The sequence below is a fragment of the Pelophylax lessonae genome, assembly GCF_965119305.1.
Source record: "Pelophylax lessonae genome assembly, chromosome: 4".
Lineage (NCBI taxonomy): Eukaryota > Metazoa > Chordata > Amphibia > Anura > Ranidae > Pelophylax > Pelophylax lessonae.
The window spans coordinates 200,252,475-200,274,293 of record NC_138771.1 but is presented as its reverse complement, the minus strand read 5'-3'; the positions used below and the strand labels follow the sequence as shown (position 1 = coordinate 200,274,293).

Here is a 21,819-nt window from a genome sequence, read left to right as displayed (position 1 = left end):
TTCCCTCTGAGAGAGAACGTAAGTCTGCTGTTGTAAACACAACAGACCGTTGTTCTCTCTGAAATGATCACAGGTCTCCGTGTTCATTTCACAAGTCCCCCCCATACAGTTAGAAAACACTCCTCAAGGCTCACACTTAATCCTTTAATCACCCCTGGGCTAACCGCTTCCTTGCTAGTGTCAATTTTACAGTAACTGCATATTTTTAGCACTGATTACTGTAGTAATGTCACTGGTCCCCCCAAAAGTGTCAAATATCAGTTGGGGTCCAATCTGTTTTCCGCAATGTCAGTGCTGCTAAAAATCGCAGATCGCCACCATTACTAGTAAAAAATTAAAATAAAAATTACATAAATCTTTCCCCCTAGTTTGTAGATGCGATAACTTTTGCGCAAACCAATTAAAATACGCTTATTGGGATTTTTTTTACCAAAAATATGTAGAATACAAATTATCCTAAAAGGATGAAAAAAAATTGATTTTAAATATTTTTTATGGGAAAGGTATATAGCAGAAAGTGAAAAATTTTTTTTTTTTTTTCAGAATTGTCGCTCATTTTTTTTGTTTATAGCACAAAAAAATAAAAATCGCACAGGTGATCAAATACCACCAAAAGAAAGCTATTTGTGGGAAAAAAGGACATACATTTTATTTAGGTACAGCGTCGCAGGAACTCGCAATTGTCCGGTAAAGTAACGCAGTGCTGAATCGCAAAAAATGGCCTGGTCATTAACTGGGAAAACCTTCCAGTCCAGAAGTGGTTATATAAATGTGGAAAGTAATTGACAGTTGAGCATGTTATTACTTGACCTAACCAGATGAGCTGCGAGGCCAGATGTTTACATAACAAACCTGATTTCTTTTTATGAGGAGGTAAGTAAAACCTTGGACGGACAGAGGGGTGGCTGTGGACGTAGTTTACTTGGATTTTGCAAAAGCGTTTGACACAGTTCCCCATCCCCACACACGGCTAATGTGTAAGGTAAAGTCTACTGGCTTGGAAAGATCGGTTTGTAAATGGATAGAAAATTGTCTAAAAGATAGAATTCAGAGAGTAGTGGTTAATGATTCTCACTCTGAATGGTCTAAGGTTATCAGTGGTTTACCCCCAAGGTTCAGTGTTGGGACCCTCACTTTTTAATATTTTTATAAATGATATAGGGTCTGGGATTAAAAATACCATTCCAGTCTTTGCAGATGACACCAAGCTATGCAGTGGAACAACTTCCTTACAGGATGTCTCCAATTTAGAAGTACTCAATGCACTGTTGCATTGGGCAACTATGTGGCAAATGAGGTTTAATGTTGATAAATGTAAAGTTATGCACTTGGGGGCTAAGAATATTTATGCATCATACATACTAGGGGGAGTAGAACTTGGGGAATCCATAGCAGAGAAGGATCTGGGTGTTCTGGTAGATCGTAAGCTTAATAATGGCATGCAATGCCAAGCTGTGGTTTCCAAAGCAAGCAAAGTGCTTTCTTTTATTAACAGAGGCATGATCTCCAGAGAGAGAGATCATTTTGCCCCTGTACAAATCATTAGTAAGACCTCATCTGGAATATGCAGTTCAGTTTTGGGCAACAGTTCTCAAAAAGGATATCGGGGAACTGGAGAAAGTGCAGAGAAGGGCAACCAAACTGATAAGAGGCATGGAGGAACTCAGCTATGAGGAAAGATTAGAGGAACTGAATTTATTCTCTCTTGAGAAGAGGAGATTAAGGGGGGATATGATCAACATGTATAAATACATAAGGGGTCCATATAGTGAACTTGGTGTTGAGTTATTCACTAAGGTCAACACAGAGGACAAGGGGGCACTCTTTACGCCTAGAGGAAAACAGATTTTGTCTCCAAATACAGAAAGGTTTCTTCGCCATAAGAGCTGTGAAAATGTGGAATAGACTCCCTTCAGAGGTGGTTCTGGCCAGCTCCCGAGATTGCTTTAAAAAAGGCCTGGATTCTTTCCTAGGTGTACACAATATAAATGGGTACTAATATTTATAGGTAAAGTTGATCCAGGGAATATCCGATTGCCTCTCGGGGATCAGGAAGGATTTTTTTCCTCTGCTGTAGCAAATTAGATCATGCTTTGCTGGGTTTTTTCGCCTTCCTCTGGATCAACTGCAAGTATAGGATTGTTTATATGGGATTGTATGGGTGGGTTTTCTTTACTGTTTTTTGTTTTTCATTGGTTGAGCCAGATGGACTTGTCTTTTTTCAACCTGACTAACTATGTAACATGTTGAAAAACCATTTAGCTATAAATTTCTGGCACTTTCCCATGCTCAGGGAGCTGCTGGTGCTGCGTATGCTAGTGAATGGCTGTATGCTTGTAAACACAATGGCTTCTGAATCCTGCAGGTGCATATGGTGTACCGTATTTATCGGCGTATAACACGCGCTTTTTCCTTCTAAAAAGGAAGGAAAAAGCAGCAGTGCGTGTTATACGCTGATATGAAAAAAAAAAAGTCCAGGAAGCAGCGCCGAGAGGTAGGAGGCGGGCGGGGCCGAGGAGAAGGAAGGACACGCTGTCATCGGAAGTCCCGCCTCCTTTGCCAACGTCTATCATAGGCGCCGGGACTTCCGATGACAGCGCGTGCGTTTTTCCTTCTCCTCTGCCCCACCCGCCCACTTCTACCTCTCTGCGCTGCTTCCTGTACCTTTTTAAAAAGTGATGCAGATAGAATCAGTGGCGCTGGCGAGGCTGCAACTACTGGCACTGCGCTGGCGAGGCTGCAATTATGTGTACTGCGCTGGCGAGGCTGCATGTATGGGCACTGCGCTGGCGAGGCTGCAATGATGGACACTGCGCTGGCGAGGCTGCAATGATGGACACTGCGCTGGCGAGGCTGCAATGATGGACACTGCGCTGGCGAGGCTGCAATGATGGACACTGCTCTGGCGAGGCTGCAATGATGGACACTACTCTGGCGGCTGCATTCGTGGGCACTAGTGAGACTGCATTTGATTAATAAAATGTTCTGAGTTCAAAGCTGTTTGTTTTAAATTTCAGCTTTTTTCCTGAAATTTCTCTCCTAAAATTTAGGTGCGTGTTATACGCCGATAAATACGGTATTTCCCTCAAAGCGCATCCTGATACTTTTAAAGGATTAGTGCACCTTTACCAAAAATCTGTCTATGCATGTAATGGGTGTCTGCAGTGCAAAAACAAACTTTGCAGCTCTGCCTAAAGCATAAGGCCTCGTTCACACGTGTGTCAATATCAAGTGTTTATGTGGCATTTATTTTTAAAGCCTCATAACTGCCTATCAACACCTGCATTGAATATTACAATGGTACTACACAGTGCTATTCACACAGCAGCCATAGCGTTGCGTTGTCAGATTAAAGGGTAACCACATTTCTGGTAAAAAAAAATGGCAAATGAAAAAAATATGTATTTATAGCATATACGATTGTGACACTAATCATATTGTGATTGAATGTCATTAAAAAAAATGACCTTTCCTTTTCAGTCTGTAGTGCTGTAAATTTCTGTAAAATGAAATGCAATATGGACACTTAAAGGCATTCTGTACACAGATGGTGTACAGCAGTGGTCCTCAACCCTGGTCCTCAGGGCCCACTAACAGGCCAGGTTTGCAAGATAACTGAAATACATCCCAGGTGATCTAATTTGCTGCTCAGTGATTGCAGTATTCTAGTCTGCATCTCCTCAAGGTAATACTTAAAATCTGGCCTGTTAGTGGGCCCTGAGGACCGGAGTTGAGGACCACTGGTGTACAGCAGTGTTCCCCAACCCCCGGGCCGCGGACCGGTACCGGTCCACCCAAAGAACTACATTATTTCCATTTTAGAAAAACATTTTTTTTTTTCCAGAAAAGGGTGGACCCGAGGCGCAGAGCAGTGCACCCTGAGCCCACCCATTCGTGTGACAATAGCAAATGAATATTCGCTATTGTCACACGGATCCTCCTCCTGGCCAATCAGGAAGCATGTCTGAGACCCGTTTCCTGATTGGCCGAAAGGCGAACCCATGCCATTGGCCGAGGAGGAGGAAAGACTCAAGGAGACGCGGCGAGACTGAGGAGAAGCCGCCGCTGCAAATCGGGCAAGTGCACTGGTTACTGTGCATTGATTGGGGGCACGCTGTGGTCACTGTGCATTGATTGGGGGCACGCTGTGGTCACTGTGCATTGATTGGGGGCACGCTGTGGTCACTGTGCATTGATTGGGGGCACGCTGTGGTCACTGTGCATTGATTGGGGGCACGCTGTGGTCACTGTGCATTGATGGGGGGCATGCTGTGGTCACTGTGCATTGATGGGGGGCATGCTCTGTTCACTGTGCATTGATTGGGGGCACACTGGTCACTGTGCATTGATTGGAGGCATGCTGTGGTCACTGCATTGATTGGGGGCTTGCTGTGGTCACTGCCTGGTCGGCTATGTTTAGCCTTGGGGACTTGTTCTTTTCTGCTGTTCCCACCCCTCATTTTATGGCACTGCTTTGGGATGTCCCTACTGATATGGTTTAGAGATCTGCGTCCGTCAATGAACGATGGAGAAAACTGGATTTTTGACTTACTGTAAAATACTTTTCTCTTAAGTTCATTGACGGATGCAGTACCCGCCCCTCTATTTGAGTTAGCTTGGTGTTCCTTTCTGACACTGCTTTGATACAAAACTAACATCCTATGCAGGAAGTGAGAGGGTGTACCCTTCGGAATTGCCCATAGGCGTAGCCAAAACTTTTTTTCTGCCTAGTGTCCTACTCCTGTAGGGGGCAGTATAACCCTACTGATATGGATCAGAGAACTGCGTCTGTCAATGAACCTAAGAGATAAGGATTTTACGGTAAGTCAAAAATCCAGTTTTTGTTGTTATGGTAAAGTTACTACACTACCTGCCAAATTAATCAAATCCCCTATGAGCCTATGGAAATTGGATGTTAGCATGTTTGAGCACTTCCATATCCTCTCTATTTTAACAGCCAGTTTTTTGGGATGTTTTAAGTTTACTGTAAGTTTTTGCTATGTTTTAATATGCTTTTTCTTTTTTTTTGTTGTTTTGTCTTTAGGAGCCGGGGTATGCCCAGAGGCTCCGTTTCTGTTCCTTTTTTCTTTAACCACTTGCCGACCGCCGCACGACTATCTACGTCGGCGGTCAGCCCCTCACAGGCAAACTAACGTAGGGCTACGTTGCTTGCTTGTGAGGGTCTAGGGAGCGAGCGCGCGCCCCCGCGTGGTCACAGACCCCCCCCGCGCGTGTGACCAGCGGACCCGATGTCCGCCGGCCACTCGGCGATCGGCGGGGGAGAGGGAGAATGTGTTTACACAAGCTGCCTGTCATTCTCCTCGCTGTAAAGACACTGATCACATGGATCTACTATGTAGATCCGTTGATCAGTGTCCTTACAGCTCAAGCCACAGCCAATCACAGTAGAAAGCACGCCCCTAGGGACACACACAGCCCCTCCCTCCCAAATAAAGTTAACCCCTTCACTACCAGTGTATTTTTACAGTAACAGTGCATATATATATAGCACTGATTACTGTAGAAATGTCACTGGTAACCCCAAAAGTGTCAAAAATGTCAGTCAAGGGTCCGATCTGTCCGCCGCAATGTCGCAGTACCGCAAAAAAAAATCGCAGATCGCCGCCATTACGCGTTAAAAAAAAAAAAACAACAAAAATGACAAAAATCTTTCCCTTTGTTAGTAAACGCGATAACTTTTGCGCAAACCAATCAAAATACGCTTTTTGCGATTTTTTTTTTTTTTTACCAAACATAGGTAGCATAAAACAAATTGGCCGAAAATGTTAAAAAATTTTGATTTTTACATTTTTTTTGGGGGGGAATTTCATATAAAAAAATGTGAAAAATATTGCTATTTTTGCAAAATTGACGCTCTTTTTTTGTTTATAGCGCGTGATCAAAAAATTGCACAGGTGATCAAATACCACCAAAAGAAAGCTCTGTTTGTGGGAAAAAAAGGACGCCAAATTCGTTTAGGTACAGCGTCGCACGACCGCGCAATTGTCCGTTAAAGTCACGCAGTGCCGAATCGCAAAATACCCCCTGGTCGGAATGGGGGTAAAATCTTCCGGGTCTTAAGTGGTTAAAAAACAAAAGAATCTTAAAAAAAACCCAAACCATTCTACTGTGCCTATAGAACATGTTCCTTCATTTAAAGATTATGCTGACAGAATATTTGAGAAACTTTTAGGCTGCATTCACACTTGAGTGTAGGGTTTCCGCGCGTTTTTTTACCGCGATTTTCAGGCGTTTTTTTCAGTCGTTTTTGGAGGCAGGCATTGACATCTATCAAAAACGCTGGTAATCAGCCCAAAAAGAAGCTCATGTACTTTTTTCAGCTACAGGCGTTTTGAAAAACGCTCAGATGTGAACAGGGGCCATTTAAATGAATGGGGTTTTATTTGTTGGGCGTTTTGGAACGTTTTTTTTAGCGTTTTTGGAGCTGAAAAACGCTCAATAACACCCAGGTGTGAATGGAGCCTTAAAAGCTCTTTTTCTCTATCGTTCATCGACAGACGCAGCTCCATCTAGTCATAGACTATAGGGTTATGCTCCTCCTATCAGGAATAGGCACTAGGCAGGAAAAAAGCTTATCCACACATATGGGGGCTGTCCCTGCAGGCATAACCCCACACACCCTGCTATCATCAAGCAGTTTGTTTCTGCCTAGTTTAAGGAATAGGATCTAGCTTCCTGCTGGGACTTGGGTTTTAGCTAGTATAGGAATGTTTTTTAGTTTGTGATTTTTATTTTCACTAGTTAGTTCCTGAGGACCAATATCCAGAGGAACTACAAGCAACAGCCGGCTGAGGTTTCGCACTGGATAATCTAAATCCTTAAGGTCTCCCAGCCTGGCCAGTGAGCATGAACAGGTTATAGTCCAGGACGAGCCTGCGAGTGGACTGTCTCGCTGGGACGCAAGCGACCTGGAACGCCCTGAGTCGCAGCTTCCCCTCTGGTGACAGCACCCCCATCCCGGGTGGGAGGGGATCTGTTTCGGAATAACGCCCACCTGGTACCGTGGTATGGTAAGTAAATTGTCCCCCCAAAAATCCCCTGGGCGTCTCGGGGTGGACATTGGCCCTTCGCTGGAATAGTCGGACCTTAGGGGCTCCCTGGTTTCCCTTAGCACCTCGGAGGACTAGTCCTGTGTCCCCCTCGGCATTCCCTTACCCCTAGCAGGTTTTTACCTTGAGGGAGGGCGATAATAATGTGGCGCTTATTTGAGGGGGTTGACTTGTCCTGTGTCGCCTATTGTTATGGGCCCCCTTTTGGGGGTCCTGGAGACCGCATGGCGCGCCGCGGGGGCAGGCATTTTGCTGTGGATCATGAATTTTATATTCCCATTCATTTATATGGGCAGCCATTTTCTATAATGCACCATTAAGAATGCACAAGTGGCCATTTTCCTGAGGTCCATAGGCTGGACAGGCATGCGCCATGGTTTTTTAATATATGGAGGCTGAGTTTTCTCTTCCTCTTCCTGTACAGTCAGTGTCAGTTTTGTTTTTGCACAGATCGTGCTGGAAGTCTCCGCTGTGGTCTGGTAATGTTTTCCTGGGGTTCCCTGTGGGTTTTTCTTCATTCACTCTGCTATTATCTTGTAATAACCAGGGATTGTGAGCCTGCACTTATAGCGGTGGGTCCACGTTTTTGGCGATCTTAAAGAGACACTGCCCAATTATTTTAAAAAGTGTAACATGGAGTCCCAGGATAATATTTCACTGCAGACCCCCTAGGAGCGATTACAGGACCTTCTGGTTCTCAGTCTCAGCCAGAGATTGCAGTTTTTTTGCAAAATTTGATGTCTAAGGAAGATTTTGTCATTGCTAGTGCTGCCAGCCGCAAATGCCCCCCCCCCCCCTCCATCTGCAGTGTCTTCGGACTCTAAGATAGACATGGCCGCCGCAGACCACCCTGAGGGGTTGGTGTCGTCACATTCTGACAGTGAAGAGGATCTGTCCTCATTAGCCGGTGCGCAGGAACGCGCTTTGGTGGAAGCTCTGATTGTTTCAGTGCGGGGAAACTTTAAAATTGGCCGATGAACCCACAGTACCAGGTACACAGATGTAGTTTGGCTCCCACAAATCCCTTGCCGAGACTTGTTTCATACTATTGTGGATGAACAATGTCGGGACATTAAAGCGGTTGTAAACCCTATAACAAAAAAAGTAAAAAAAAAAAAACCTGCAAGACAAAGGCATAATGAGCTAGTATGCATCGCATACTAGCCCATTATGCGTAACTTACCTTAAAACGAAGCCCCGACACAGACCCCCGGACATCGCTGCTGGCGCTGCCATGATCCCTCGTCGTCTCTTCCGGGTTCGGCGGCTCCGGCGCGCTGATTGGCCGAAAGAGACGGCTCCGGCGCGATGATTGGCCGGAGCCGCGATGACGTCACTCCCGCGCATGCGCGCGGGAGTGATGTTTCCGGCAAGCTCCCGGCAACTTAATTGAAGGTCCCCCCGGACCTTCAGAGCGCATGCGCCGCTCGCGCGAGCGGCTGCATGCACTGTAAATATCTCCTAAACCGTGCCGGTTTAGGAGATATTATTTGTACCTACAGGTAAGCCTTATTATAGGCTTACCTGTAGGTAAAAGTGTCAAAAAGCGGGATACTACCGCTTTAAGTGCCGTTACCCCTTTTGCGGAGGCAGTGTCCACTAGGTGGACTGTACCACCAAAAGTGGATCCCCCGGTGTCCAGGTTGAATAAAGCGACTCTGGTACAGGGGGAAGAGTCTCCAACATTTGCTGACCCCGTGGATAGAGGGGTGGAATCCTTGTCCCACCATTTACATGTGGTAGCAGGTTACATATTAAAGACTGTCTTTTGTGAATGTTTTGGTAGAGCAGACTGCTACGGAATGGGTAAAGTTACATCAAAGTAACTTGGAAGCTGAACGGCTCCCCCCCCGCCGTGTTGGAACTACTGGACCAGTTGGCTAAAGCCCTGGTGTTCATGTGGGATACGTCCCTGGATTCAGCCCCATTGGTGGCCAGGGCATCGGCAGTGGGGTTTGCGTTTAGGCGCATGGTGTGGCTGAAAAGCTGGTCGGCGGACCAGGCTTCTAAAAAGGCCTTGGCTGATTTTCCCTTCTTGGGGGAGAGGCTGAGGAAAGAGCGCGCATGTCCACTGCGGACTTGGCGCATGCTCAGAAACGCATCGTGCATTTCCGGGCCCCGGGATACCAGCAGTGTCACAGATGTGATCCTTCCTCCCTCTACTGCAGTGCTCTTTCTTGTCAGATGACCTGGACACCCTGAGACATAGGCCGGCCACCTTCTCTCCTGTTCCACGGCTCCACAAGCTCACGGCACACTGCATATCTATTAGAGGGACGGCATCACCCGGTGGACTCCTTTACTATCATGTCTGCTTACCATCAACCTTTGTGAGTTGCTGCTATCTATTTGATTTGATACCTTTTTATTAAAGCAGTCTGCACCCAGAGCACTTTTCTGTTTTTTCTTACCATATTCAGATGGATCAGGCAGACGGTAGTTCAGGCTTATTTACAGAATGGTCAGGTTCCTCCTTTACCGGTGAAGGCATCTTCTACGAAAGCGCTGAGTGCCTCTTGGGCTTTTTCGCCATCAGGCATTGGTGATGCAAGTCTGCAAGGTGGCAACTTGGTCGTCTGTGCATACGTTTACAAAATTCTACAAAGTAGATGTGTTGGCATCTTCGGATGCTGTTTAAAGAGAACTGTTTTTTTGTTTCTCTTTGAGGGTGTATTGTGTGTTCAGGATGAGCTCCAGTTGTTCTTGGTTGAGCTCCATGGGACCTGGTTGGCTAAGTTTAGCCTTTGGGGAGTTACATTTCTGTTTGCGTTGTCTTCCCACCCCTCATGAATATACTGCTTTGGGACATCCCTACAGTCTCTGACTAGATGGAGCTGCGTCTGTCAGTGAATGATAGAGAAAACTGGATTTCTCTTACGTCCTCCGACAGTCGCCGCCTCTAAGTCATCACTGTTGGGTATTGACTTCCGCTCCGCAGGAGTAGCTAGGCATAAAGACTTAGTCAAAAGAACAAAGGCATTTGCATATACACACCCATGGGGGCTGTCCCATCTGGTCAATACCCCCCTGCAGTGACCACTCCCAACTCAGTTTTAATCTGCCTAGCGTCAGGAGTAGTTAGGCTTCCCTGTGCTGGGGCTACAGTCTCAGCCTATCTAATCTTTTATTTGATTTTCTTTGAAAATGTCAGTTTTTTCTTACTTTACTAGCTGTTTATTTTGTCATCTTTAGTTTTAGTCGATTCTTCGGATGAAGATGGATCAGGCAGTGCTGGGATTCGGACTGACCGCCCTGGTTCCCCAGGGCAGAGGGTCAGATGGACCGCCAGGCCGCCATCGAGCGTTCGGCTATGGTTCGCCCTGTCAATATGAACGACCCATCCCTGTTCGCAGCAGGGATGCAGCCGTGAGGTGGCTACCTCACAGGACACATCTGCGATGCTGCAGTGTCATGTCCCGGGCAAACGGCACTCTCTGTCATATGAGGACAGCGGCTTTCCGTTCATAGAGGCACCCCACGCCATATGGTACAGGTAAGTACTTCTGTGTGGGGCCTCTGTCTGGGGTGGCAGTCCCCCATGTCTGTACCTGTGTGACTCCCTGATGCGGTCCCTGCGGGGATCACTTGTGCATGCGTTGCGGTGCTGTATGTTTTTGGGGGTCCCCTTCCCTGTGTCACTTCGGTGCTTGTTGGAAGTGCAGACTGTGTGTGTGTGGCGGCCGCAGCGGGGTAAATCCGCGCTGTCAGCCATTTTAGGTATGGGCAGGCATGTTTGGCTTCTCTATGGGCAATCTACATGCTGTTTTTGGCGCCATCCGCCGCATGTCCGGCGGCCATTTTGGCGGAGCCTCCCATGCAATCCTATGGGGCAGCCATTTTCCCTGGGTCATGCAGCCTATAAGTTCAGCCTACTCTGGCAGCACTTCCTTTTCCTCTGAAGCAGGATACTCGGTGGCAACACTCTGCGGGGCTCTGCAGGTTATTGCTCTCAATATATTTCTGTATTGTCATTTCTGGCTCAGTTTTTTTCTCTCCTGTTTGGGGGTCTTTGTCACTGTAGCTGAAGCGGTGGGCTGCGCACTCCGCTGCGCTCTTAAAGGGACAGTACTAACTTTATTGCACTGTTGTTTTTTGTCACCTTGCGCAATGGATTCTCAGGACTGCAAATTCCCCCCAGCTCTGGTGGGGGTCCCCAGTTCTGCTGTGGCCCCTCTGAGACCTGATTTGGCCGCTGTAGTGGCGACCTTGGTGTCAAACATGTAAATGCTGATGGCTGAACGTGCTGCTAAAAAGAGGCCCAGATTGTCTCTCTCCTCTGATTCAGATGGTGATATGGCTGCTGCTGCTGCGAGCGTGCCCTTTTCAGGGTCTCACTCATCCTTGGACCTGCTGGGGTTTGAGGGGGAGGCAGAGGTGGAAGGGGTTGATACCTCTTCTCCTTCTCCGGGATCTCCTGAAGAGCGGGCGACCATGGATGAATTAATGGATTCTGTTAAGGAAACACTACATTTGGAGGATGAGCCCTGTCCTCCGGGCGTTGTGTCCTCATTTGGAACGCACAGGACTCGCAAGTCGGCGCAGGTTTTCCCTGCCCAGCTGAGTTTCATTACACTGTTAATGAAATGTGGCGCACGTTAAAACGTCCATTCCTGGTGCCTAGTCGGTTCAAATTGCTTTATCCTTTTGCACCGGCTATGGAATCACGATGGTGTGTGCCTCCACAGGTAGATCACACTGTGGCCGTGTTAAACAAGGCTACCTTGGTTCCTTCTGAGGATACCCCGGTTTTCCGGGATCCCACGGACCGACGGTTGGAGTCTCTAGCCCGCCATTCCTATACAGTGGCGGGCTCGTTGCTCAGACCCATTTTCGCGTCCGTTTTGGTGGCTCAGGCGGTGGCTGATTGGACTAAGGTGCTTAGGAGCAACCTCGTGTCTGATGATGTTCCGCCTGCCCGGCTGGAAATGGTGTATCAAATCCACCAGGGAATCATGTATCTGTGTGATGCGGCCTTGAATGAGGCCCCTTTAGTAGCACGCCTCTCTAGTGTCTCGGTACTTAACCGGCGACTGATATGGCTGAAGAGCTGGTCGGCTGACCAGTCCTCGCAGAAAACAGTTGCTGATTTTCCCTATGCTGGCTCTCGCCTTTTTGGCGAGGCGTTGGATACCCTGGTAAAAGGCATCACGGGGGGCAAGAGCACCATGCTGCCCCAGAACCCAAAGAACAAGTCCTTTCGTTCCTTTCGGAACGAATCCAAGGGCAAGCCCTTTAAGGCCCAGGGCAGTCAGAAGAAGCCCTGGACGGGTAAGCAGAAGTCCGGCAATGCCGGCTCAGCGGGTCATTCCGCCTCTGCCTGAAGGGGTGCCCTCACCCATTTCCTCCAACCTTGGCTGCTCCGGATATCGGACAGGTGGGTTCTGGAAATCGTTCGATCGCGATACAAGATCGAATTCCTTTCCTGGCCGGCGGACAGATTTTTTCCCTCAAATCTTCAGTTGCCTCCGGGGTGTCTGCAGGACCTGCATCAAGCGGTGCAGGACCTTCTCGCTCAGGGGGTGATTGTCCCGGTGCCTCATCAGGACAGGTTTCGGGGGTTTCATTCAAATCTGTTCACTGTGCCCAGAAAGGAGGGCAAAGTGCGTCCTATTCTGGACCTGAAAGCGCTGGACCGATTCGTGCGTGTTCGGAAGTTCCGTATGGAGTCTCTCTGTTCGGTGGTGGCCTCCTTGAGTCCAGGAGAATTCCTGGCCTCAATAGATCTGAAAGATGCATACCTGCACATCCCCATTTTCGAGGGTCATCAGCGGTACCTTCGTTTTGCTATCGCAGAGGAACACTACCAGTTTGTTGTCGTTACCTTTCTGTCTCGCTTCGGCACCAAGGGTTTTTACCAAAGTGTTGGCGCCGGTTCTGGGCCTGCTGAGGGCTCAGGGCATTGCGGTCTTTGGTTACCTGGACGATCTACTTCTCAGATTGCGTGCCAGCCAGGACCTAGTGCGCGATCTGTCCACCACGGTGCAGACGCTACAGGAGTTCGGATGGACCATTAACGTTCAGAAATCAACGTTGTCTCAATCGGTTCGTCTTCCCTATCTGGGAATGATTCTGGACTCTGCTCAGGCAAAGGTGTTCTTGCCGAAGGACAAGCTCCGGACTTTGCAGGACGAGATCAGGTCCCTCAGGGACAGCCCATCCTCGTCACTCAGGGCCTGTATGCGGGGCCTGGGGTTGATGGTTTTGGCCTTCGAGGAGATACCCTTTGCTCAGTTTCACACACGGGCTCTCCAAGCGGAGATCCTGGACAGGTGGGACAGACTGCCTCAGTCCCTGGATCTGTGTGTCTCCTTGAGTCGTCAGACCAGATTGGCTCTTCTGTGGTGGCTCCAGTCCCCGTCGGTGGCGGAAGGCAAGTCCTTCCGTCCGTTGGTGTGGACGGTGATTACCACGGATGCCAGCTGGTCGGGCTGGGGTGGAGTCCTGGGCAACCGGTCTGCCCAGGGCACTTGGTCGGAGGAGGAGTCCTCCCTCCCGATAAATGTGCTGGAATTGCGAGCGATAAAACTCTGTCTCTTCCAGTGGTCGGACCGTCTTCGGGGCTGCCCTGTCCCGGTACAGATGGACAATGCTACCGTGGTGGCTTACATCAACCACCAAGGGGGCACCAGGAGTGCTCGGGTGGCCCGGGAGGTGACCGACATTCTGTCTTGGGCCGAGACTCATGTCCCGGCGATCTCAGCAGTTCATATTCCAGGTGTGGAGAATTGGCAGGCCGACTATCTGAGCCGCCAGACCCTGGACCAGGGGGAATGGTCCCTACACCCGGAGGTCTTCCAAATGCTGTGCGTGAGGTGGGGATCCCCGGATGTGGATCTGTTCGCATCCCGGCTAAATCGAAAGGTGGAAAGGTTCATGGCAAGAACGCGCGATCCGCTTGCGGACGCCTCGGATGCGTTGGTAGCCCCTTGGCATCAGTATCGTCTGATGTATGCCTTTCCCCCGATTCAGTTGCTATCCAGGTTCCTCCGCAGGTTAGTCTCGGAACCGCACCTGGTGATTCTGGTGGCTCCGGACTGGCCACGTTGGTCCTGGTATGCCGACGTTGTTCACCTGGCAGTGGCGCCTCAGTGGCGTCTGCCTCTGCAGGAAGATCTCTTGTCTCAGGGAGGATTGTCCATCCTGCTTTACAGTCGCTGGCTTTAACGGCCTGGCTGTTGAGACCCAGGTCCTGAAGGACAGGGGTCTCTCCTCTGAGGTCATTCCTACCCTTGTCAGGGCTAGAAAAACCTCCTCTGGTAAAATCTATTACTGTACCTGAAAGGCTTACTTCGTCTGGTGTGAGTCCAGGGGGTTCTCCCCTCGCTCGTACTCGGTGTCGAGAGTGTTGGCCTATCTCCAGTCTGGTGTGGACCAGCGCCTGGCGCTGGCCACGATCAAGGGCCAGGTGTCCGCACTGGCTATTCTTTTCCAACGCCCTGTGGCGTCTCATTCCCTGGTTCGCACCTTCATTCAAGGTGTGTGACATTTGGCTCCTCCCAGGAAGGAGCCCTTACCCTCATGGGACTTGAACTTGGTTCTGTCCGTGTTACAGCGTGCTCCCTTTGAAAACATTCGGGAAATATCGTTGCCTCTGCTGTCTAAGAAGGTTGCCTTTTTGGTGGCGATCACTTCGGCTCGCAGGGTGTCAGAACTGGCAGCATTATCTTGCTGTTCTCCGTACTTGGTGATTCACCGGGATAAGGTGGTTTTGCGTCCGCATCCCTCCTTTCTTCCTAAGGTGGTCTCCGAGTTCCACATTAATGAGGACATTGTCCTACCTTCGCTTTGTACGAAGCCTAAGCATCCTAAGGAGGTTGCTCTGCATTCCTTGGGTGATGTCAGGGCAATCAGGGTTTACCTGTCGTCTACGGAATCTTTTTGGAAGACGGATTCCCTCTTTGTCCTTCCCGAGGGACCTCGGAAGGGCATGGCTGCATCCGCAGCGACTATTGCCAAATGGATGAGACAGACCATTGAACAGGCTTATGCTTTGAAGGAACCGATTCCACCCTTCCCTGTTAAGGCGCACTCTACCAGATCGGTGAGTGCGTCCTGGGCCTATTGGCATCGGGCCTCGTGGCCCAGGTGTGCGAGGCTGCGACTTGGTCGTCGGTGCACACCTTTTCCAAATTCTACAAGGTAGATGTTCTGGCATCAGCTGATGCCTCCTTTGGCCGCAAGGTTCTTAGTGCGGCAGTGCCATGAAGGACCCTTGTTTTCTGGGTCCCTGGCTGTTGGTATTTGCTTTCCTGGGCTGTTGCTCCTGTTGAGCATTGTTTTTCTGTTGCCCAGAGGTTCTCTTACTGTGCATGTAAGGTTCCTTTCTCTGATGTGGGTACTGCATTGCCTTTTCTACGGTTGCGTCTCCCACCCCTCATGTTTATACTGCTTTGGGACATCCCAACAGTGATGACTTAGAGGAGGCGGCGACTGTCGGAGGACGTAAGAGAAAACTGAATTTTTGTAAAATCTTACCTGTAAAATTCCTTTCTTTGAGTCCACCGACAGTGGCCGTCCCCGCCCCTCTTTTGGGGTTCTTATTACCTACTGCTATGCTACCAAACTGAGTTGGGAGTGGTCACTGCAGGGGGGTATTGACCAGATGGGACAGCCCCCATGGGTGTGTATATGCAAATGCCTTTGTTCTTTTGACTAAGTCTTTATGCCTAGCTTCTCCTGCGGAGCGGAAGTCAATACCCAACAGTGATGACTTCGAGGAGGCGGCGACTGTCGGAGGACTCAGAGAAAGGAATTTTACAGGTAAGATTTTACAAAAATTCAGTTTTTTATAAGAACTTACTGTAAAATCCTTTTCTCTGAAGTTCATGGACAGCCACAGCACCCACCCCTCTACTTCTGAGGTATGGGGTTTTATTCGATTCTAATCACTGCTTGCAACTAAACTTTTTGATGATAGCAGGGTGTGTGGGGTTATGCCTGCAGGGACAGCCCCCATAGGTGTGGTAAAGCTTTTTTCCTGCCTAGTGCCTATTCCTGATAGGAGGAGCATAACCCTATAGTCTCTGACTAGTTGGAGCTGCATCTGTCGATGAACTTCAGAGAAAAGGATTTTATGGTAAGTTCTTAAAAAAATCCAGTTTTTCATTGTCCCCAATGTCCCTTCCAAGTGGGCCTATGCATCGGAGACTGCTTCCAATGTTGCCACGCGTCACTAAAATATTAGTGAAGGTATAGTGCCCATATTTCCAACAGCCTGCTATTTCCCCGTTTCTAATATATGTGCTGACACTTTGTCTGCTGCCTCGACTGAACATGTCCTGCCTTCCACCTTAAAGTGGTTGTAAAGCCTTTAGGTTTTTTTACCTTAATGCATTTTATGAAAAACCTTCTGTGCTGCAGCTCCCCCCTCAGACCCCTCCTTTTTCTTACGTGAGTCTTATCTGATCCAGCGTTGTGCGCGAGTGGCGCTAGCTGCTGTTGCTCTCCTCATTGGACAGATTGATAGCAGCGGGAGCCATTGGCTCCCACTGCTGTCAATCAAAAGCTGTGTCGCGGGGGGTGGGGCTGAGTCCTACCGTCTGTGTCAATGGACGCAGCAGCGTAACTGGGAAGTGAGCCCGCGAGGGTGCCCCCATGGAAAGTGACTTTCCGTGGGGGCCCCCAATGAAGAGGAGGAGCCTGGAGCACTGGCAGGGGACCCCAGAGGATAGGGGCTGCTCTGTACAAAACCATTGCACAGAGCAGGTAAGTATAGGCATGTTTTGGTATTTAAAAAAAAAAAGAATCGAACGTTTACAACCACGTTAACTGACCCTGACCTGTTTATCGATGATACCTCTGCCTGCCATCTGGATTGTTTATCAACTATGTTTCTGCCTTCCTCCTGCACTGACCTCTGCCTTTTAATTAACCATGTTTTTTTGCCTGCCACTGATCTTTTGCCTTGCTACTGTAGTAGTGAGATCCAAAGTAACGCAGGAGTTTCACATACAGTATCTCACAAAAACGAGAACCACCCCACACACACATTTTTGTAAATATTTTATTATACTTTTTCATGTGACAACACTGAAGAAATAACACTTTGCTACAATGTAAAGTAATCAGTGTACAGCTTGTATAACAGTGTAAATTTGCTGTCCCCTCCAAATAACTCAACACACAGCCATTAATGTCCAAATTGGGCCCAAAGTGTCAATATTTTGTGTGGCCACCATTATTTTCCAGCACTGCCTTAACCCTCTTGGGCATGGAGTTCACCAGAGCTTCACAGGTTGCCACTGGAGTCCTCTTCCACTCCTCCATGACGATATCGCGGAGCTGGTGGATGTTCGAGACCTTGCGCTCCTCCACCTCCTGTTTGAGGATGCCCCACACATGCTCAATAGGGTTTAGGTCTAGACATGCTTGGCCAGTCCTTCACCTTTACCCTCAGCTTCTTTAGCAAGGCAGTGGTCATCTTGGAGATGTGTTTGTGGTCAATATCATCAACTGTGAAGTATGGTGGTGGGGGCATCATGGTTTGGGCTGCTTTGCTGCGTCAGGGCCTGGACGGATTGCTATCATCGAAGGAAAAATGAATTCCCAAGTTTATCAAGACATTTTGCAGGAGAACTTAAGGCCATCTGTCTACCAGCTAAAGCTCAATAGAAGATGGGTGTTGCAACAGGACAATGACGCAAAGCATAGAAGTAACAGAATGGCTTAAACAGAAGAAAATACACCTTCTGAAGTGGCCCAGTCAGAGTCCTGACCTCAACCCGATTGAGATGCTGTGGCATGACCTCAAGAAAGCGATTCACATCAGACATCCCAAGAATATTGCTGAACTGAAACAGTTCTGTAAAGAGGAATGGTCAAGAATTACTCCTGACCGTTGTGCACATCTGATCTGCAACTACAGGAAACGTTTGGTTGAAGTTATTGCTGCCAAAAGGAGGTTCAACCAGTTATTATTGGGATGGGATGAGTGGCAGTGGTGATGAGATCAGTGACAGCTGTGGTTGGATGGGATGAGAGGAAGTGGTGATGAGATGGGATGAGTGGCAGCAGGGATGGGATGGGATGAGTGGCAGCAGGGATGGGATGAGTGGCAGCAGGGATGGGATGAGTGGCAGCAGGGATGGGATGAGTGGCAGCAGGGATGGGATGAGTGGCAGCAGGGATGGGATGAGTGGCAGCAGGGATGGGATGAGTGGCAGCAGGGATGGGATGAGTGGCATCAGGGATGGGATGGGATGAGTGGCAGCAGGGATGGGATGGGATGAGTGGCAGCAGGGATGGGATGGGATGAGTGGCAGCAGGGATGGGATGGGATGAGTGGCAGCAGGGATGGGATGGGATGAGTGGCAGCAGGGATGGGATGGGATGAGTGGCAGCAGGGATGGGATGGGATGAGTGGCAGCAGGGATGGGATGGGATGAGTGGCAGCAGGGATGGGATGGGATGAGTGGCAGCAGGGATGGGATGGGATGAGTGGCAGCAGGGATGGGATAGGATGAGTGGCGGATGGGATGAGTGGCAGCAGGGATGAGATGAGTCAGCAGAAATGGGATAGGTGGCAGCAGGGATAGGTTGCAATGAGTGGCAGCAGGGATGGGATGGGATGAGTCAGCAGGGATGGGATGAGTCAGCAGGGCAGAGGACTGGGTGACAGCAGGGCAGAGGACTGTTAGAAAATTGGGTTCAAAACTGCTCTGCCTAATTTTTTACAGTCAGGACAGTGTTACATGAAAAACCAGATACCATCTTAATATTTGCCAGCTTTTTTACTTCTATCTAAAAGTTTAAAGATAGAAGTAAAAAAGCTGACAAAGATCAAGATTGTATCTGGTTATTCATGTCCAGTGGCTGCATAAAAAAAAAAAGCATTTTTAGAGACATTTTTGTTTTTACTTCCATGTTGCTCTCTGCCCCAGAAAAACCACGCGATCATCCCTAAAGGACGGCTGCACCGGCCCCGCCTCCCAGTCACAGGCAGGATCCCCCCTTGGCTGGCCATGCCCCCTCACGAGTCTGGACCAGTGACACTGAAGGGGGCAGGCCAGCTCCTTGGCATCAATCAGAGCCCTAAACTGCTAAACAGCTTTGCAGCTGGGAGAGCCAGAGGAGGGATCTGTTACTGCATTAGATAGTTCCCACCCCGCGCCCCTGCACGATACCCCTGTAGGGGACATTCCCTCTCATGCTCCGGACCTCCGGTACACTCCTGCAGACCGGCCACACGGGTGGCGGCTCTAGACCAGAGGTGACATCTATCGGGGATGAGGAGGCGACAGGCCATGGTTGCGCCCTAGGCGGCAGTGTGCTCCAGGCGGCTGCCTAGTTCGCCTAGCGGTAGCGCCGACCCTGGGCCCCATAAAGGATAATTAAGAGGAGTTTATTACAAGGGGAAAAGGAGAAAGCAACTGTATTAAATAAACTCTTCTCAGTTTTTACAAAGAAAAAGGAGTGGTATAATAAAACAAGACGGTATTGTCAGTAACACAACAGGGAATGCACCTTTGTAGCTAACAAAAGCCAGTGTTCAAAAAAAGACTAAAAAACTTAATATGAGTAAAACACTAGAATCAGGTGGCTTAAACTGACTCTCAGCAATGTTATAGCAAGACCGTGATTCCTAACTGGAATGGTACCAGCTAATTGATGGTACCAGCAAACACAGGCCAAGATGTATACCTGGAAGTTACAGACCAGTCACCCTAACATCAGTAAAGAAAAGAAAAACACTTTTCAACTTTATGCACTTTTTTTGGATGTCCTTTACGCAGTCCAATAAATGCAGTTGTCCCTGTTAGACCACACAAGGGGATGAAGGATACTCCTAAATACAAAAGAGAACACAAAGGAAGCGCACAACTAGTACAATAAGAGCCCATTCACACTAGCACGACTTATGTGCCCTCAAGTCGCCCCAAGTCGCTAGACATAACAAAAGCAATGTTAATCAATCAGTGCCGTCTTAATTGGCACTACTGAAGTTGCTCCGACTTCAGAAAAGGGTCCTGTACTTCTTTGAGGCGACTTGTGATCCGACTTATCCCATATACTTCAATGGGAGTCACCTCCTTATCTTAATTTAAGCGACTTGTTATCAGACTTTCCAGGAAGAAGAAAGAGATTAGCCAAGCATTCCCCACATTGCAGCCATGCCTATATGGTATATGGTGTATAATTAATATATATTATGTAATATGTAATGGTATATATATTCCATTATCTCTACTTGGTCTGTGTGAGTGGCACTGGTGGACACAGATAAGTGGCACTGGTGGACACTGATTTGTGGCACTGATACATGGCACTGGTGGACACTGATTTGTGGCACTGTTACGTGGCACTGGTGGACACTGTTACGTGGCACTGGTGGACACTGTTACGTGGCACTGGTGGACACTGTTACGTGGCACTGGTGGACACTGTTACGTGGCACTGATATGTGGCACTGGTGGACACTGATTTGTGGCACTCATACGTGGCACTGGTGGACACTGATTTGTGGCACTGATACGTGGCACTGATACGTGGCACTGGTGGACACTGATACGTGGCACTGGTGGACACTGATACGTGGCACTGGTGGACACTGATTTGTGGCACTGATACATGGCACTGATACGTGGCACTGGTGGACACTGATTCATGGCACTGATATGTGGCACTGGTGGACACTGATATGTGGCACTGGTGGACACTGATTCGTTGCACTGATACATGGCACTGATACGTGGCACTGGTGGACACTGATGCGTGGCACTGGTGGACACTGATTTGTGGCACTGATACATGGCACTGATACGTGGCACTGGTGGACACTGATTCATGGCACTGATACGTGGCACTGGTGGACACTGATACGTGGCACTGGTGGACACTGATACGTGGCACTGGTGGACACTGATACGTGGCACTGGTGGACACTGATATGTGGCACTGGTGGACACTGATACGTGGCACTGGTGGACACTGATACGTGGCACTGGTGGACACTGATTTGTGGCACTGATACATGGCACTGATACGTGGCACTGGTGGACACTGATTCATGGCACTGATATGTGGCACTGGTGGACACTGATATGTGGCACTGGTGGACACTGATTCGTTGCACTGATACATGGCACTGATACGTGGCACTGGTGGACACTGATGCGTGGCACTGGTGGACACTGATTTGTGGCACTGATACATGGCACTGATACGTGGCACTGGTGGACACTGATTCATGGCACTGATATGTGGCACTGGTGGACACTGATATGTGGCACTGGTGGACACTGATTCGTTGCACTGATACATGGCACTGATACATGGCACTGGTGGACACTGATACGTGGCACTGGTGGACACTGATTCGTGGCACTGATATGTGGCACTGGTGGACACTGATTCGTGGCACTGATACATGGCACTGATATGTGGCACTGGTGGACACTGATTCGTGGCACTGATACGTGGCACTGGTGGACACTGATTCGTGGCACTGATATGTGGCACTGGTGGACACTGATTCGTGGCACTGATATGTGGCACTGGTGGACACTGATTCGTGGCACTGGTGGGCAGTGGCACTGGTGGACACATACGTGGCACTGGTGGGCAGTGGCACTGGTGGACACATACGTGGCACTGGTGGACACTGATACGTGACACTGGTGGGCAGTGGCACTGGTGGACACTGATACGTGACACTGGTGGGCAATGAGGAAATGAGTAAAAAAAAAAAAACAGAAAAGGGGAATTGGGTCACAACACATCATATTCTGATTGGCCAAATACAAAGTCGTCT

The 21,819-nt window shown here is 48.9% G+C and overlaps 1 protein-coding gene across 1 annotated transcript in view; it reads left to right on the top strand.

Moving 5' to 3' along the window:
* Nucleotides 1-8,872: 8,872 nt before the first annotated feature.
* The window catches only part of REDIC1 (regulator of DNA class I crossover intermediates 1), a gene marked incomplete at both ends in the record, with an annotated part of 108,956 nt that continues 96,009 nt past the window's right edge, over nucleotides 8,873-21,819 (top strand). Inside the window, one exon of the mRNA XM_082253534.1 lies at nucleotides 8,873-8,892. Coding sequence (XP_082109660.1) covers nucleotides 8,873-8,892 — 20 coding nt within the window. The remainder of the gene's footprint in view (nucleotides 8,893-21,819) is intronic.